The 19,614-nt window shown below is 40.7% G+C and overlaps 1 protein-coding gene across 2 annotated transcripts in view; it reads left to right on the top strand.

The window, feature by feature from the left end:
• The window catches only part of LOC139934667 (ankyrin repeat domain-containing protein 27-like), a 75,721-nt gene that overhangs the window by 896 nt on the left and 55,211 nt on the right, over positions 1-19,614 (top strand). For both annotated transcript variants that reach the window (XM_071929009.1, XM_071929010.1), the window contains exons 2-17: positions 412-1,406; positions 1,876-1,995; positions 3,379-3,529; positions 3,851-3,925; positions 6,102-6,250; positions 7,462-7,584; positions 8,870-9,083; positions 10,513-10,648; positions 11,548-11,734; positions 12,952-13,082; positions 13,966-14,048; positions 15,435-15,550; positions 16,317-16,409; positions 16,733-16,832; positions 18,165-18,322; positions 18,790-18,924. In XM_071929009.1, coding sequence (XP_071785110.1) covers positions 1,299-1,406; positions 1,876-1,995; positions 3,379-3,529; positions 3,851-3,925; positions 6,102-6,250; positions 7,462-7,584; positions 8,870-9,083; positions 10,513-10,648; positions 11,548-11,734; positions 12,952-13,082; positions 13,966-14,048; positions 15,435-15,550; positions 16,317-16,409; positions 16,733-16,832; positions 18,165-18,322; positions 18,790-18,924 — 2,079 coding nt within the window. In that variant the 5' untranslated portion in view covers positions 412-1,298. The remainder of the gene's footprint in view (positions 1-411; positions 1,407-1,875; positions 1,996-3,378; positions 3,530-3,850; positions 3,926-6,101; positions 6,251-7,461; positions 7,585-8,869; positions 9,084-10,512; positions 10,649-11,547; positions 11,735-12,951; positions 13,083-13,965; positions 14,049-15,434; positions 15,551-16,316; positions 16,410-16,732; positions 16,833-18,164; positions 18,323-18,789; positions 18,925-19,614) is intronic.

Genomic DNA, 19,614 nt, shown 5'->3' with positions numbered 1-19,614 from the left:
CATGATGCGAGAAAGTACCAAGTAGACAATTGCACTTTTTGAAGTTTTGTTTTTGTTTTCCAATTAACTTGACAAAAAGGCAATACAAGCAAATATGAATCGAGTGTGTGGGGAAAGTTTTTGCTTATTTTGTAGTACAATAGAAACTGGAGCCATTGATCGGCAAGTGATCGTAAATGTTCATCTTTCAGTTTCACTCAACGTTGATTTTGAAAACATACATGTAGCGTGAAGGAGGCCCAAGGTGTTAGACATCTATATAATAAAAGGCTCACGTGGTGGCCCTCTAGAAGCAGTCGTTTCCTTACTAAATATTATAAAGTATTTTGCCTGCGTTGAATTTTTTTTATGAATTAAAAGTGGGCTTTTTGTTTTGAAAAATTATAAATTTATTTTCTCCTTTATTTTCAGAATTCTACATCTGGTCAAACTGTCATCACACGGTTAGATTCTAGTTGGGTGCCAGTCCAGCAATGTAATGAAGTGAAGTCCCCTGACTTCATGTGGGTATCCACCTTGAAATAAATTAGGCTATCAATTGGGTACCAATCGGGTGCTACGTGTAAAAGTGTATCAATCAGGAGGTCTGCATTGCATCCTATTCAGGCACAGACTACCCTGCATAGTGTGGATTTGGGTGTCAATTGGGTACCAATCGGGTACTACTACGTAGGTGTAAAAGTGTATCAATCAGGAGGTCTGCATTGCATCCTATTCAGGCACAGACTACCCTGCAAAGTGTGGATTTGGGTGTCAACTGGGTACCAATCGGGTACTACTACGTAGGTGTAAAAGTGTATCAATCAGGAGGTCTGCATTGCATCCTATTCAGGCACAGACTACCCTGCAAAGTGTGGATTTGGGTGTCAACTGGGTACCAGTCGGGTACTACTACGTAGGTGTAAAAGTGTATCAATCAGGAGGTCTGCATTGCATCCTATTCAGGCACAGACTACCCTGCAAAGTGTGGATTTGGGTGTCAACTGGGTACCAATCGGGTACTACTACGTAGGTGTAAAAGTGTATCAATCAGGAGGTCTGCATTGCATCCTATTCAGGCACAGACTACCCTGCATACTTAGGATTTAACCACCCTGGAAATAGGTACCAACAGGGTGCCAGTTATACTAGAGGCTATTGGTGCATGGACTGGACTGGATGTGGGCTGGATCATCAGTCATTTAAGTACCTTCAGGGTACCAATTGGGTACCAATTGGGTACCAACTGGGTACCAATTGGGTAGGAGTCACACAAGTCTTTTCAAGGGAGGGAGTGGGTTGCATAAAGAGCATCAACTATGGAGGGCCACTCTTATGATGAGGATCTGGCCGAGAACCGTTTCTTCATCATTATGCAGACAAAGTACCGCCAGCTACACCAGCAGGCTTCTGTGCAGAGGTTATTGGTAAGTCAGTGAAGGGAGTGTACATTTTTAATTGTGAGTGAGCTTTCAATGTAATCTAACAGAACTGAAATCTTTCAAAAAGAATCATTGAAAAATGTAAAGGATTTGAGTACTTTTTGTACGAGGTAAACACAATGTCAACAAATTTACATGAAACTTCCACTGTATAAAGATAATTATGGTAGAAAGCTTCCATTAACATATTACTTGTAGGGATGCTGTAGAATCTGACAAAGGAATAGTGAGAAAAGATTTATTTTAGCGACTGATTTGATCTGCGTACGCGACACCTAAAAACATTTCTCTGTGATTTTTTTTTTATTTCTTTTCTAAAAACTTGTTGACTTATAAAGCTGAAATTTGTACAGATATTACTGTACGTATGTACTTACGTCATGGCCAAATATTTGGTCCACAAAATGTTGCGAAACCCTTTAACCTAAAGTATCCATTGGTTGTTTAACCTCAGATTTGCGTACCAAGGACAGGTGTGTTTGCACGGTTCTCTCTGTCCCAGGCGGACTTTGAGACTCACATACTGCGACCATGTGATGATCAGCCAGGCGTCTACCTTACTATGAATAATAAGGTAACGTTTATTTCAATCACTTTATAGTAGCACTTAACCCTAACCCATCCCAAATCCTTCTACAATGTACATGTAGGTCATGCATGTGCAAATTGTACCATGTCTGCCTAATGTTTCAGCAATGAGAAAACAGAGTCGGTTGCCTCCATGTCCATATATCGCCTTGACGCCCACTTAAAGGCAGTGGACACTATTGGTAATTACTCATAACAATTATTATCATAAAACCTTTCTTGATTACGAGTAATGGGGAGAGGTTGATAGCATGAAACATTGTGAAAAACAGCACCCTCTGAAGTGACGTAGTTTTCGAGAAAGATACAGGTTTCCATGAATTTGAATTTTGAGACCTCAAATTTAAAATTTGAGGTCTGGAAATCAAGCATCAGAAAGCACACAACTTCATATAACAAGGGTGTTTTTCTTTCATTATTATCTCGCAACTTGGACGACCGATTGAGCTCAAGTTTTCACAGGTTTGTTATTTTATGCATATAATGTTGAGATACACCAACTGTGAAGACTAGTCTTTGACAATTACCAAAAGTGTCCACTGTCTTTAAGTATTCAAGTTTGACTCAACTTGTGAGGTGACAACTTATAACTTATAGTAGCACCTGTTAGTAACCCAACCCAAATCTTTCCCAGAACCTTCTTTCAGTAGGTTTCAGAAGGTCTGGGGGCTGTTGAAATCCAATCAATTTGGTGTTAGTACGGAGTGACATAGGAGAGGAGGATATCTGAGGATTGAGGGGCACTTGTATCAGGCATGCACCTCTTCTGCGGTTCCGCGACATTCTGCGTAAAAAAAAAAAAATGATCGGCGCTAAAATAATTAAAAACAATTCATTTAGCCTAGTATATGCCTGGCAACCAGAATGTCGACTACAATAATGTAAAATAAGCCTAGTACATGCTAACAATGCACCTAAGAGCATAATAAACCACAACGATATTATGGGTACCATTGTGGGTCTCATGTCCCATGGCGTTTCGGCTGCCTCGCTCCGCACTTGCGTTCGGTTGTGCCTTCGAAAATGTTCCTCTTTTTTTTCAATGGGCAGGTGCATGCCTGTTGTATGCAAAATGCCTCAGGGGGAGTAAGGGCCTGGTCACATGAGGCAATGTTTGCTGGCAACTTGGAGGCAACCAACTGCAATGTATGTCTTTAGATCCCTAAGAAATAACCGGAGTAGGTGGCAACAGCCTCTGGACAAAAATAATTGTAGCCCACACCTTGAAGTGGCCTTCAGGCCTTGTGTGTCTAGCGACTTGCATAAAAAAAAATTACAAAAAATCAAATGTGAACGCTTTTTCTTCTGTTTTCCAGCTCAGTTAACAAAATGTTTTATTTCCATTGTGGAATATTTGTTCTACTTTCAGGAGGTGCAACTGAATGGAGACTCAATTACAACCACTAAGGGATTCAAAGAGATTAGAAGTGTTCATATCCTGTTTGAGGAGACGTATTACAACGACAATGATGAGAGCTATAGAGTTGTGTGTATTGATAGACTACTTGAAGGTGGAAATGGTATGTTAACCTGTATATCTTATTTTACTAACTCTACACTAAACCTTTGTTTCCCTTCTGTCACATACCAGCGTCAGATTGTAAGATTTATGGTCTGAGGACTGGGAAATGGTATGTCACGGCCGAGCTGTTAATAATAATAATAATAATAATAACAATAGTGGCTTCTTATATAGCGCTTAGGTCCCTCACGCAGTGCACTCATAGCCCTTCAGCACTTCTGCTCTGTGGGTTATTAATTGGTCTTAGCGTTCTGTTTAGCTTGCTCTTTTCATCATTCAGTATAATAAAATGTAGCTTTTTCTGTTCTTTTTCTGACAGAGGTTGTAGAGGATCCAGTGATGACTTGTCTAGAGACGTTGGACGATTGCACTGACTTTTTATGGGGGAATAAATGTAAGCGAAACACAAACTGATGGGTTTGGATTACTAAGCTATTTGATGAAGTGTTAATCTTTCTTAAAGGCGGTGTGTCGCCTGGGCGACTAGTGAATTTTACTACTTGACTAGTCGCAATTCAAATAGTTGCTTTGACACGAGTCGTGACTAATTTTTAATTCTCAATATGCATTGTGGCATAATGTTTGCTGCAGGCGCAATAGTAAAGTTCACGCTAAAAGGATTGAAGGATTGCTTCACTGATGTTTGTGATGTTTGATTCTGTTTTGTGAGTTAGGTATGTTCGCTAACACGTAGTCGCGACACGATTAAAGGCAGTGGACACCATTGGTAATTACTCAACATGTATATTAGCATAAAACCTGACTTTGTGACGAGTAATGGGGAGAGGTTGATATTATAAAACATTGTGAGAAACGGCTTCCTCTGAAGTGACATAGTTTTCGAGAAAGAAGTAATTTTCCGCGAATTTGTTTTCGAGACCTCGGACATGTCGGATATAAAATTTTAGGTCTCAAAATCAACCATCTAAAAGCACTCAACTTCGTGGGACACTATTTTTTCTTTCATAGTTATCTCGCAACTTTGACGACCAATATTGAGCTCAAATTTTTACAGGTTTTTTATTTTATGCATGTGTTGAAATGCATCAAGTGAGAAGACTGGTTTTTTACACATACCAATAGTGTCCAGTGTCTTTATCCGAAAAGTAAAAAAATGGTGACTACGACACTAGTCGCACACTCACCCAGGCTTAGTAGTCACGATCAGTGCAGGCATATGGCTATACAAGGAGTTATAAACTCTCACCCATTTATTGCACGAGCTCTCCCTCCCATGGTATTGACCCCTTGCATGCACGTCACACGCTGCGACTGTGCCAGGCCCACCATTTCGGATGGCAATAGGTGTACGTGTAAGTTCAGCGTCGCCTACGATTGACAATGCGCACTTCACTGAATAACGCACAGTGACGTTATCAACTAAGATGGCAGTTCCAAGACTATTCTGATGATGACGTCAGGTGAATTGGGTCAATAGAGAGCATTAGTGTTATTGACGAGCAGTTAAAGGGGGCAACAGGGTTTGCATGGCCATGACCCTGCAAGATCCTTATTCACTGTTTAAGACGGCTTCACTTCTCCTTTGTTCCCATTTATAAATGCATTTTTTTATTGAAAAGTGAGTATAACAATTGTGGAAAAGCTGTCAAACTCTCATGTTACATTTTCAATTCAAATCCTAATGCTCTGTTTCGCAAGGGTTCATACCACTTTTACTAGACAATATATTCACTATTGCACAAATGAGAAACATTCGTTATTAGTTTTATATAACACCCAAGTATATCTTTGTCATTTTGATTGGAAGATACAACTTTGAAAACAAACAAAGCTTACAATGTTTAAAGGAACACGTTGCCTTGGATCGGACGAGTTGGTCAAAGCAAAAGCGTTTGTAACCGTTTTTTATAAAATGCATATGGTTGGAAAGATGTTTTAAAAGTAGAATACAATGATCCACACAAGTTTGCCTCGAAATTGCGTGGTTTTCCTTCTACTGTGCGAACTAACATGGTCGGCCATTTATGGGAGTCAAAATTTTGACCCCCATAAATGGCCGACGTGTTAGTCGACGAGGTAAGAGGAAAACCACGCAATTTCGAGGCATGTTTGTGTGGATCATTGTATTCTACTTTTACAACATCTTTCTACCCATATGCATTTTATAAAAAACGGTTACAAATGCTTTTCAAAGACCAACTCGACCGATCCAAGGCAACGTGTTCCTTTAATTGTGACATTACATCCCTTTATTTTGGTACGGCTAGTTTGAATTCAACAGTGTCTAAGTGCGTTCTGCACTTGGGCTCAGACACATGGCCGCCATAATGCAGTATGTACCTTGCAGTAACTGTACTTCCTCATTACCAAAAACACACGCTAGCAGTGATGTTTTACGCACCATGCTATTATAGAACCAATCAGATGAGACGCAAATTGCATGGTGAATCGAACGAGATAGCACGGTGAATGACGTAGCGTGCAATGGTACTCTTATTTGCTGTCATGTGGGGGATAATCCTCCAATCAAATGGCAAGGATCTGCTTGGGTACTTTAATAAAATGAATTACTATTATTATTTGAATAGTTTCCCTTCTTAAATTGACAGACAGCAAGCACTCCCAGAAACAGGTGGATGAGTTGATTACCAACTTCCGGAATACCACTCAGCAGCTGGAGACATTACGTCACATCATAGATGAGACTAGCGCCCTCTTTGCCATGGCAATGCAGATAGCTCTTAAAGATACAGTCTTGGTAAGAACCATCACCCCCATTCTGAAACAACTACACTGGCTCCCTATCTCTCAACGAATCATCTCCAAGCTGATGCTCATTGTCCACAAAGCACTTAATGGCAAGGCTCCCCTCTATATTTCTGAACTTCTCCAAGTTTACACTCCATCAAGAAATCTTCTATCAAGTTCCATGCTTCTTCTCATTGAACCCAAGTCTCAACACTCATGGGGAGACAGGTCTTTTTCGTCAGCTGCGCCACGCATCTGGAACTCTCTACCACTTAATCTTAGAACTTGTCTTTGTACCACAACATTCAAATCTCTTCTCAAAACTTATCTTATGTCACAGGTTTTCAAGGACTAATTTTTGTTGTGTCTGTTTTTCTTTGTTTTGTTTTGTTTTTGTTTTGTTTTGTTTTGTTTGTTGTTGGTTTTGCTGCGCCTTGAACACCCAGCAGGGTGGATACGTGCGCATTACAAGTCTTATTATTATTTATTATTTAACATACGTGTACTTTTCATCTGACTCTGACAGCTACATGTATAATAATAATTTATAATGATAATAATACTACAAGGCATTTATATGGTGCTCTACAAAGAACGCAACGCCTTACAATCAACAATTAAATACAAAGAAATGAAGAGCGTGCATTAAGGCCATTGGTCACTATCGGTATTTACTCAAAATAGTTTCAGCATAAAACCTCACTTGGTAACAAGTAATGGGGAGAGGTTGGTGGTATAAACAATGTGAGAGACGGCTCACTCTGAAGTCACATAGTTTTCAAGAAAGAAGTAATTTTCCACGAATTTTATCTCAAATTTAGAATTTGAGGTCTCGAAATGAAGCGTCTGAAAGCATACAATTCAGTGTGACAAGGGTGTTTTTTCTTTCATTATTATCTCGCAACTTCGACAACCAATATTGTGCTCGAATTTTCTCAAGTTTGTTATTTTATGCATATGTTGAGATACTTCAAGTGAGAAGACTGGTCTTTCACAATTACCAATAGTGTCCAGGTCTTTATTGTGTTGAATTAATGTACATGCACAACGTAGTCAGCTACTTTTTGGGGGCTAAGTGATTGTTTGGTAAATAAGTTGATTGCATTCTATATATTTTATCAAGTTTCCATTGTCTCATAAAAAGATATATTTTTAAACAGGCTGTATTGAACAGTTATGTGTGTTCTTTTGAACCGAATCAAAACAAATTTTTTTTGACAGCGCAAGACGGTCCGTCAACACCATGGTCACATGGACAATCTGAAGACATCTATGGAGACGTACATACTGCATGGTGTTTATAACAAAGTCTTCAAGGCTATCGGTTCCTTCTTGGCTAGTCAGGTGAGTCACAGGAACCATATTGCATGTCATGGCTGAGTGGTTAGAGCATCAGACTCGAGCCCTGGTGCTTCTGATTAGCAGAGTCTGGGTTCAAGTCCTTTTCATGGCACTCGTGTCCTTGAGCAATGCACTTCACGTTAAGCCGTAGGTCCTGTGTACTAGGATTGCCTTCTTCTTCCTGGTCAGTTGGTATAAATTGTGCTGCTGTTGCCTTCATTATAGCCTTCCAACAATCTCTGCTATAACAATCTCTGCTATTCACCATGGTGGTAACTGGCATCTCTACTGATCCGGTCCACCTCTTTATGTCATCTGTCCATCTCACTGCTGGTCTGCCCCTGCTTTTCTTCCCCTGTATTCTCCCCTTTACTATCGTCTTCTCTGCCATGGTGGTTACTGGCATCTCTACTGATCCGGTCCACCTCTTTATGTCATCTGTCCATCTCACTGCTGGTCTGCCCCTGCTTCTCTTCCCCTGTATTCTCCCCTTTACTATCGTCTTCTCTGCCATGGTGGTTACTGGCATCTCTACTGATCCGGTCCACCTCTTTATGTCATCTGTCCATCTCACTGCTGGTCTGCCCCTGCTTTTCTTCCCCTGTATTCTCCCCTTTACTATCGTCTTCTCTGCCATGGTGGTTACTGGCATCTCTACTGATCCGGTCCACCTCTTTATGTCATCTGTCCATCTCACTGCTGGTCTGCCCCTGCTTCTCTTCCCCTGTATTCTCCCCTTTACTATCGTCTTCTCTGCCATGGTGGTTACTGGCATCTCTACTGATCCGGTCCACCTCTTTATGTCATCTGTCCATCTCACTGCTGATCTGCCCCTGCTTTTCTTCCCCTCCATTCTACCCTATACCACCGTCTTCTCTGCCATGGTGGTTACTGGCGTCTCTACTGATCCGGTCCACATCTTTATGTCATCTGTCCATCTCATTGCTGGTCTGCAAACTGCTACTCTGCCCCTCCATTCTTCCCTGTACTATCGTCTTCTCTGCCATGGTGGTAACTGGCACCTCTACTGAGAGTTTTCGAGAAAGAAGTAATTTTCCATGAATTTGATTTCAAGTCCTCAAATTTAGAATTTGAGGTCTCAAAATCAAGTATCTGAAAGCACACAACCTCGTGTTACAAGGGTGTTTTTTTTTTCCATTATTAACTCGCAACTTCTACGACCAAATTAGCTCAAATTCACAGGTATGTTATTTTATGCATTTATGTTGAGATACACCAAGTTGTGTCCAGTGTCTTTAATGCATATATTTAACAAAAACTGTTTCAGGATGCAGCATTGAACAAGACCACCAGGAACCTGTCTGAGCTTCAGGTTCGTGACGTGGGCGTCCGACCGGAGTTCACCGCCAACGTTCCTCGTGCACGACGCGAGCTTTCAACCATCAACCAGTACAGGACGCCATTAGAGAAGCTTCACTGTTTACGACGTACTGTCATGGCCATCAGCCAGCCTGGCTTCAGGACACGCTCCAAGGAACCAGGTAAACCATGAGTACCAGCTAGAATATACTCTACCAGTATTCCAGGCTTCAGATTCAACCTCCGATTTATTGCCGCATCAGCCCAGAGATATAGGTCCTGTGTGTTGTTAGGGTTGTGAACACACGTAAAAGAACCCAGTGCATTTATCGTTAAAGGCAGTGGACACTATTTGTAATTACTCAAAATAATTATCACCATAAATCCTCACTCGATAATGAGTAATGGGGAGAGGTTGAAAGTATAAAACATTGTGAGAAACGGCTCCCTCTGAAGTGACGTAGGTTCATTTTAAAAAGTTGCAAGCTGGCCACTTCCCTTTCAGCTTCAACTCCAGTGATTTCACTATAACCTTAAAAGTGCAGTCTCTCAAATTTTTCCATCCAGCACACTTGGTTTTAAAGGCAGTGGACACTTGGTAATTACTCAAAATATTTGTTAGCATAAAAACTTACTTTGTAACAAGCAACGGAGAGCTGTTGATAGTATAATATTGTTGGAAACGGGTCCCTCCGAAGTAACGTAAATTTTGAGAAAGAAGTAATTTTCCACATATTTTATTTTGATAACTTAAGTTTAGAATTTGAGGTCTCGAAATCAAGCATCTGAATGCACAAAACTTTGTGTGACAAGGGTGTTTTTTCTTTCATATATGTAGTTATGTCACAACTCCGACAACCAATTAAGCTCAAATTTTCACAGGCTTGTTATTTATGAATACATGTACATGTATGTTGAGATACACCAAGTGAGAAGACTGGTTTTTGACAATCACCAATAGTGTCCAGTGTCTTTAAGTTTAAGAGAAGGGGCTCATCCCGGTGCTCCTGGCTGGATTGGCTGTGTATTGCACAACAGCACCTTGTAAACCGTTACACGGTGCTATTAAAAAGAATCGGTCTCTTATTTCAATACGAAGCACCACATACATGTAACACCTTGTAGGAAAATACTGACAGTGCTTGGGGACCTCACTGTATGTAAGAATGTGGGACTTCAGGCATTTCGTGGTTAAGTATAAATGTAAATTAGTGATAACACCATCTGATGTCCAGGTAGATTTTGTTCTTTAAGAGAACTGTCTTGCTCTATTTGGAAGTGTCGTGGCTGAGCAGTTGCAAGCACCGAATTCAAACTCTGGTATTTCTGATCAGCAAAGTGTGGGTTGGAATCCCCAGCCGTGACACTTGTGTCCTTAAGCGAGTCTTGCTTTTTAACTACTACCTGGGCGGAAGGTAGAAAATGGGCCAGGACAACTAACTGTACTTTCATTTATTAATTTCAGTACTGCTGCGTGAGTTGTCATATCTCTCTCTCTCTCTCTCTCTCTCTCTCTCTCTCTCTCTCTCTCTAGTCGACCGAGGTCGGAATCATACCGATTTGTCATATAAGATTAGTCAATTGTTATTATAATTATTTTCTTTTCCTCAGCTCCAGCCATGTCATCTGATGACCTTCTTCCCTTGTTAGTGTTCCTTGTAGTCAAGGCTGATATCCCTAACTGGCTGGCCAATCTGACCTTCATGATGAACTTCCGCTTTTCTAGCTTTGCAGATGGAGAATTTGGGTAAGGGAGACTGTGACTAAGGACATTAGCCCGCTGATTGTAAAACTCATACCAGTACTTGGTACTTGTTATTATGACGTTTGTATGGCATTTACAAAAACAAATTTTCTCTCAGAAACTTTTTGAAACACAATGAAAAAGCACTTGACGATCTCACAAGTCAGTGTTGCTTATTTTGATTGCTGCAATAAGCAATTGTTTCAGTTAAAGGAAAGGTACATGTACACGTTTGGTAATTGTCAAAGACCAGTGTTCTCACTTGGTGTATCTCAACATATGTAACAATAATAACCCTGTGAAAATTTGAGCTGAATTGGTCATCGTAGTTGGGAGGAAAACACCCTTGTCGGACGAATTTGTGTGCTTTCAGATAGCAATAAAAGACTTCGAGCTAAAAGTCTTTTATTATTTTAGTGAGAAATTACCTCTATTTCGAAATCTATGCTACTTCAGTGGGAGCCGTTTCTCACAATGTTTTATACCATCAACATCTCTCCAATGCTCATTACCAAGTCAGTTTTAAAGATAATTTGTGTTGAGTAATTACCAAACGTGTACCTTCCTGTTTAAATAGACAAATCTATGATGGAGTGACTTGCTAATTCACAAGTTACTGCTTAGATTTTAATTCCTCGGACTGTCAAGACAGATTCTACATGTACATGTATGTCAAGGCAAGCTTTGTTTAGCAACCTCCAGATGAGCAAACCCTGGTATATGTTCCATACAAACACATTTGTATTCGGAATTGTGTTTGGGTGTTTGTCGGCTATTACAGGTACGGGTGGCAGGTACGCAAGTCCAGCAGTCTATCCACTTGATCACTGTGCTTTTCAGTAAAAGCTTCCTGATGAAACTCTGTATATTCCTGGCATGTCCTCTTTGTTTTCCCGCCTCAGATTCTACTTAGCATCAGTAGAAGCTGCCGTCGAGCATGTGAAACTTGGTAATATGAACAACGTCGTGATCGGTGCAGCTAATCCCCAGAAGCTTCATGTACTTCGACGGATGACATCCACTGACGGTATGTGGCAGAAGCTTGACCCTACGGATCCAGACATGCCAACAATAGACGCATTGTTTCAGGTCAGTTTAGCATTGTTCAATTGAAAGAAAATGAAATAATTTGATGGATACTCCCCTTGGTTTTTTCTTTCTTTTGAGAGATGGTCTAACATCACAAGGCAATATTATTTGAGACATGGTGAATACATTCATATGACACTATTGGGTTTGGGTAAACTTGTCTGTATACTTCCAAAACTAAACAGTGCACTCCTATAGTGTCCGCCATACCTCAAAAAGGGTAAATTGAAGGCCACTTCAAGGTGAGGGTTACACTTAAAGACACTGGACACTATTGGTAATTGTCAAAGACCAGTCTTCTCACTTGATGTATCTCAACATACATGTATGCGCAAAATAACAAACCTGTGAAAATTTGAGCTCAATCGGTCATCAAGATGGCAAGATAATAATGAAAGAAAAAACATCCTTGTCACACGAAAATGTGTGCGTTCAGATGCTTCGTTTCGAGACCTCAAATTCTAAATCCGAGGTCACGAAATCAAATTCGATGAAAATTACGTCTTTCTCAAAAATTACTCCACTTCAGAGGAGTATGCTAATAAATATTTTGAGTAATTACCAATAGTGTCCACTGCCTTTAACTAATTTGGGCTGTCAACCCAAATCAATGGGGGCACTTTGCCACCTACATTGTACATATATTTGTACTCTTAGGGTTGAAACCAGTTTATCCCCTTTGCAGTGCGTAACAAATGTAGGCGAAGGGTATCCATCCACTAGGAGCCTGACTGGTTGAGCAGAATGCACTAATTCCAACTCTATATGAAGCAATTGTGATTAAGTGCCTTGTTAAATCCTATGACCGAGATTCAAACCCACACTCTGCTGCTGACAACAAAACAGCTTCGGCCCTGTGACCAACATGTGACCTGGCGACCACTTACATTGTAGCTCTGATACGCCACGCCACACGTCTTGCTGTCAAATAATAACAATTAAAATATAAGTGAATTTCTCTTACATGTATATAAAGAACATTTTACGTCAAGTTTTCAATGTGCTTAACCAATTACCAAATCTTTCTCAGCTCCCTTCGGGAGTAAACAGCATATATGCAGTGTCAATTAAAAAACCTATTGAATTGAATTGAATTGGTGGTTTAATCAGAATCAAAACTTTTACATTTTTTTTCTTCAGGATTTGTTTGTGTGTTTTTCAAGCAATCATGCATGTACCCTTGTGTTATAATCATTGCTCATCCAATCTAATTGCAGCATGCTAGAGAGGGTAACACTGACGACATTGCCAAGATGCTGGAGCAGAGTTCTAACGATCACAGCTGGCTTCTAGATCAGATGTGCCATCCACTCTGTGGCTGCGACAAATGTGAAGAACTTGTCGCAACGTAAGTTTCTCAACCCTATGCAATGGGATACTTTGGGACGCTAGGTGGCAGCAGACTTACCAGTTAACTTACCAGGTAGTTCTGAGTGTGCGCGCATGACCAAGAACAATGGATTTTACCTGGTAGGTCTGCTGCCACCAACCGTCCCAAAAGTCTCCCATTAAAAGAACACTGTTAAGGATATATTGACTTGCATCACAAAGCAGGCAGACAGTCACGTTATGGTAAGGGCTACACTTAAATGGTTTTGGCTGCCAACCCAAATCAACTGTCTCCAGGTGCACAGTGCCACCTTTTCCTTTTGCTGAAACAGGGCTACCCCTTATATTCCGTTAGGATGTCTATGGTTAAAGACAGTGGAAACTATTGGTAATTGTCAAAGACTACTCTTCACAGTTGGTGTATCTCAACATATGCATAAAATAACAAAGCTGTGAAAATTTTAGCTCAATCGGTTGTTGAAGTTGCGAGATAATAATGAAAGAAAAGAAAACACCCTTGTCGCACAAAGTTGTGTGCTTTCTGATGCTTGATTTTGAGACCTCAAATTCAAAATGTAAGGTCTCAAAATCAAATTCTTGGAAAAATTATTGTTTCTCGAAAATTACATTACTTTAGAGGGAGCCGTTTTTCACAACTGTTAATTTAGAAAGGTTTTATGATAATAATTACTTTGATTAATTACCAATGCAATAGTGTCCACTGCCTTTAAGTGCCTTCCTCAAGGACCCAAGTGTCATGACCGGGCCCACACTCTGCTGCTGACAACTTGACCACTCGGGCCTGACACGGGAAATGTATTCCTTTGGAAACTTCAGTGTGACGTTTAAGATAAAACTTGTTTGTTGATTCATTGTCTGTCTGGTTGCCCCCTCTCCCACAGGAAGCGTAATGATCCCAGAGCAGTGACGGCCTTGTCAAGGGATGATAGAGGTTGTACAGCAATGCACGTAGCTGCCATGTATGGTAAGTTATACAGACCTCCCTTTATTGACTAGAATAAGAAGGAGCATGTGCAGAAGTTGACTTTTCATCAAATTGTGATTAAAGGAACATGTTGCCTTGGATCGGACGAGTGGATTTTTGAAAAGTGTATGAAACCGTTTGTTATGAAATGCATATGGATAGAAAGATATTTTAAAAGTAGAATATAATGATCCACAAAGTATCACTTGAAATTGCGTCGACTTACATGGTCGGCCATCTATGGGGGGTCAAATTTTTAAATCCCATAAATGGCCGACTGTGTTAGTTCGTAAAGTTAAAAGAAAACCACGCAATTTCGAGGCAAATTTGTGTGGATCATTGTATTCTACTTTTAAAACATCTTTCCAACCATATGCATTTTATAAAAAACCGTTACAGACGCTTTTTAAAGACCAACTCGATCGATCCAGGGCAACGAGTTCCTTTAATTTAAAAGTCAAATGATACTTTGTAGTAATATAGTTTGTTGACAGACAATGGGATTAGTGTAAATGTGAACAAAGCAAATGTGCTGGTGCTTATTTTTGAATTTTTTATTATTTTCTATACTAATATAGTGAAGTAAATAATTATAAAAGTCACTGCCAAGATACTAAAATCTCATATAGACCGTATTGAATATGACGTCACTGTTCAAATATGTGACCAACAAGATGGTAACTGTGCGCGTGTGCGTGCATGTGCCGTAGAAATCAAACCGGGAATGTTGTGTGCTGCGTACTTCGATGATGCAAGCGTTTGGACGCGCATACAGTTTGCCCTACAAGATGGCAACTTTTCATAACAAAAAGGGGTTATTCAATACGATCTATTGATCAACTACTAATGAGCAAGAGAAAATGTACATTCTATTGGAATATTTGACATTTGAAGTAAAGGGCCAATGACTGGGTGCAGGTGGAGGCACTTGCCTCTGTTGCCACTGTGAAGTACTGTATTGTATTTGTTTCTTTTTATAAACTGATTGTTATGCCACTTCATTTTACTCTCTCTCTAGCCACAGATTAGGTTTGCTTCATTGCTTTCGTGAGGGGGTCCATACTCAACAAGCTTTGCTTTTTGTGGGCCCCTCCAACTCCATCACCTTGTGCTCTGTTTTGGGTTTTCTTTTGTTATCTGTTATTTATGTTTTGCCTTTGCTTGTAAACGTTGTACATGTATATTCCATTTGCTTGTTTGCTTGTAAAACATAATTCTTCATTCACTTCTAATTGTTTTGTTTATTTGTTTAGTTTTGGAAATAAAGTATTAGGCCTTCGTATGGTGGAATTACAAACCCTTACACAAACAGTCATCGACTTATCAATTAAGCCAATGATGTTTCCTGGAATTTGAAGCCTTCGAACGCCTTTTGTTTACGTTCAGGTCATGTTGACGTCATCAGTGTACTAATATCAAATGGTGGAGATGTCAATGCTACGGATTATCACGGCTCCACTCCACTTCATATTGCGTGCAGTAGAGGGCAGCAACATGCAACGGTTAGTTCCTCTCTCGTCACTATGGTGTCAGTAAACTCATTGGGCTCGATCTTTTCCCCATGAATGTGCTATAAACTGTGTTCGACCTCAGTGGTGTTTTGAAGAGTAGAGAATAAATAGAGTCTTGTATATAGCCATGGATGAGATTTGTCAGACTTTGGTCTGAGTTCAGACTTTTTAAATCAGCCTGGTGAAGAAAATCAGCCGTTTCTTTATCCATAATATATCAAAATCGTGTTCTTTGATCTACTTCTCTAGTGCTGAGAACACTGTTCAGTGGAATCTATAACTCCAGGGGTTACCGTACAGGTGGAAACGACATAATTGCAACATACATCAGCAGAATTTGTATCCTAGTGTAGTTTCAGACCTTTTTGTGAGCAATGACTCTCATCCCTGATAGCGCACATATCTACCAACAAGTTGCTCTAAACGCTTTAACAAACAGAAACATTATTGTACAGGTGTTTTAACATTTATGAATAATGAGACTAATCTTTATAGCACTGCATAAGTAGTCAATATAATAATAATGGAGACTTATATAGCGCCGGTATCCGCCACAAAAAGGCGCTCATGGCACTCGCTCAGGATACAAAATAAACAGTTGGTCAAGGGTGCAAGTCATCAAAAACGTGTGAGAAATATTATCACTGAAAAAAAAAAAATGAAAGAGTGAGTACGTGTATAATGTTTACAAATTAAAAATTATCAGTCACCATGTTTTTGAACTTTTGATTTGCATTGGTTGTTTTTTTTTCTTCAGCTGTTATTACTACATGAAGGAGCCAAAGTCAACATTGAGGACAATGACGGTAACACTGCGCTTCACCTTTGCTCTGCAAACGGTCATGAAGATGTAGGTACACATGTATCTAGTTGCATATCTGGAACTGCAAACTAAGTTAATGAAAATTGAAAATCATTGTAAATATTGTCTTGCACTGGATGATTTCCAATTTTGCACAAATCAAACTCTACTCAATGCATGGGGAATCGTTATTTAGCTCAGCCCAACACCCAGAAGCCAGTGCAGTTTTTGTTTGACTGGGATGCCTCACATGGTGTCACCTCTGCTTATAACTTACAGCAGAATCAGTTAATCCTTGATGTATGTCATCGATTTCATTCTTTCCACCAAAGATACATGTACTCATGTAAATGATGTTGTTATTTTGTTAGTGTATGAAAGCAATGATGTACAGTAACCAACCAGTGGATATTAATGCAGCGAACTGTCAAGGGGATACTCCTCTACATCTCACAACCCGATGGGGCTATGGTGAGTAAATCTAACTCAAAACACTCCCTTGATAGGTACTTGCCCTCCTCCTACTTACTCAAAACACCCCCTTAATCATGTTAATATGTACTTGCCCTCCTCCTACTTACTCAAAACACCCCCTTAATAGATACTTGCCCTCCTCCTGCTTACTCAAAACACCCCCTTAATACATGTATGTACTTGCCCTCCTGCTTACACAAAACACCCTATTAGATACTGGCCCTCCTCATGCTTACTCAAAACACCCTATTAGATACTGGCCCTCCTCCTGCTTACTCAAAACGCCCTCTTAGATACTGGCCCTCCTCCTGCTTACTCAAAACGCCCTCTTAGATACTGGCCCTCCTCCTGCTTACTCAAAACGCCCTCTTAGATACTGGCCCTCCTCCTGCTTACTCAAAACGCCCTCTTAGGTACAGTACTACATGTAGCCCTCCTCCTGCTTACTCAAAACACCCTCTTAGATATGAGCCCTCCTCCTGCTTACTCAAAACACCCTCTTAGATACTGGCCCTCCTCCTGCTTACTCAAAACACCCTCTAACATGTACATGTTGGTACTAGCCCTCCTCCTGCTTACTCAAAACACCCTCGTAGGTACTAGCCCTCCTCCTACTTACTCAAAACACCCTCTTAGATACTGGCCCTCCTCCTGCTTACTCAAAACGCCCTCTTAGGTACAGTCCTACATGTAGCCCTCCTCCTGCTTTCTCAAAACGCCCTCTTAGATATGAGCCCTCCTCCTGCTTACTCAAAACACCCTCTTAGATACTGGCCCTCCTCCTGCTTACTCAAAACACCCTCTTGGGTACAGTACTACATGTAGCCCTCCTCTTGCTTACTCAAAACACCCTCTTAGATATGAGCCCTCCTCCTGCTTACTCAAAACACCCTCTTAGATACTGGCCCTCCTCCTGCTTACTCAAAACACCCTCTTAGGTACAGTACTACATGTAGCCCTCCTCTTGCTTACTCAAAAAACCCTCTTAGATATGAGCCCTCCTCCTGCTTACTCAAAACGCCCTCTTAGATACTGGCCCTCCTCCTGCTTACTCAAAACGCCCTCTTAGATACTGGCCCTCCTCCTGCTTACTCAAAACGCCCTCTTAGGTACAGTACTACATGTAGCCCTCCTCCTGCTTACTCAAAACACCCTCTTAGATACTGGCCCTCCTCCTGCTTACCCAGAACACCCTCTTAGATACTAGCCCTCCTCCTGCTTACTCTCAAAACTATTTCTTTATAGTGCTGTTCATAGATGTACATGTACAACTGTAGTTTAAGGCAGAATTAATACTACTAAGTACTTTTCTTCATTTGTTTGGTGCAGAGAGCCTTGTACAACTTCTCTTGGAGCATGGAGCGTCCGTTGAAGCCCGTAACAGACGTAAAGAAACACCTATCATGTGTTCATACAACGTCAATATCAGTAGAAGCCTACAGCGTGTTGCTTCCACAACTTCTGAAGGAAAATATAGCTATATACAGGTATGAAGGACTTGACAGTCAAGAAGAAAATCTTAGTTTTATTTAAGGCACAGCTTTTCAGACAGTTACCCTAGAACCCAATCACCAAATGGTCAAGTTTCGTGCATAAGGACACAAATGACACGACAGGGATTCAAACCCACATTCTGCTGATCAAAATCACCAGAGCTTGAGTCTGGTGTTCTTATCCCCTCAGCCACAACACGCCAGTATACTTGTCATTAAGGGAAGTAGTTTGCCCCATTGTTTCTTGGAGGTTTGGTAGCTGATTTTACCGCATCACCTTGTATATGCTGTACACATGGAAATGGGTCTCACAGTAATAATTTACAATTCAAACGGTCTGAGCTCTGCATACCTGTTGTAAACAATACTTTTGCGACATCAATTAGTCAGGTGTGGAAAAGCACTATGGTAAACCTTTGCTATGATTATCGTTTTTGTTATTTCTTTGGGTGTATGTTTAGCAAGCCTCAAGTCCACCAATTGCCTCATCCTTTGACCAAACCGAGAGTACAGATTCGTTCGCGACGAGTTTTGCCAAGACGACAACTAGAGTGAGACAGCGATCCAGGGGAAGTTCAACACCCACGAGTAAACTGGTAACTCACAACACCAGGGTTCGACCTTAACGCAGGTCCGTTGGCCAAATGCCAGTAGAAATCGCGGCGGACTAGCTGAAACACCTTGCCAACTGGTCCGGCTGACCAGTCAAAAATATCGGCAGCGGTACTACAGAACTATGAAAATTTTAAACTATTTTCAGGCTCGAATAAAATGTAAAAACATTCACTCAAGGTTTGGATAAAACGTAATAAAAATCACTCGAAGTGCCGCTGAACGCTGGCAAACTTCCGACGATCACGCGTACACAGCGCAAAATCCCATCATGTAACGCAAAGGCTTATAGTCTTCGTATAAGTTCACGTGTGGCAGAAAGTGTAAGAAATACTGAACGCTAAAGGGCGTTTCAGAATATTCGATAGCGTGGGAATAGACGCCCTCTATTGGTGAAAGTACGCAATAGCTTACAAAACTAGCTTCAATCGCCTTGACAGAAGACCACAAAGCAAAACACATTCTGTCAGCAGCATGGTCGGTCAACGGAGCAGATTTCCGTGTGGGAATAAGAGTCTAGCGTGTTTACGAAAAACGAGCGAGACGGTGAGGCTTCATTCAACAAAAATTACCAAGCTAGGATACTCTGGATGAGCAAAAAGGAGTATTTAATTGTGTTTAGTAAAGTTCTTCCGTCCTGATTTTGGGTAATTTTGTTGTTATTTGGGGCTGTT

Source organism: Asterias amurensis, chromosome 3 (genome assembly GCF_032118995.1).
Source record: "Asterias amurensis chromosome 3, ASM3211899v1".
In the NCBI taxonomy this organism is placed as follows: Eukaryota; Metazoa; Echinodermata; class Asteroidea; order Forcipulatida; family Asteriidae; genus Asterias; species Asterias amurensis.
The sequence above is the reverse complement of the archived record's forward strand: the minus strand, read 5'-3'. Positions and strand labels throughout refer to the sequence as shown.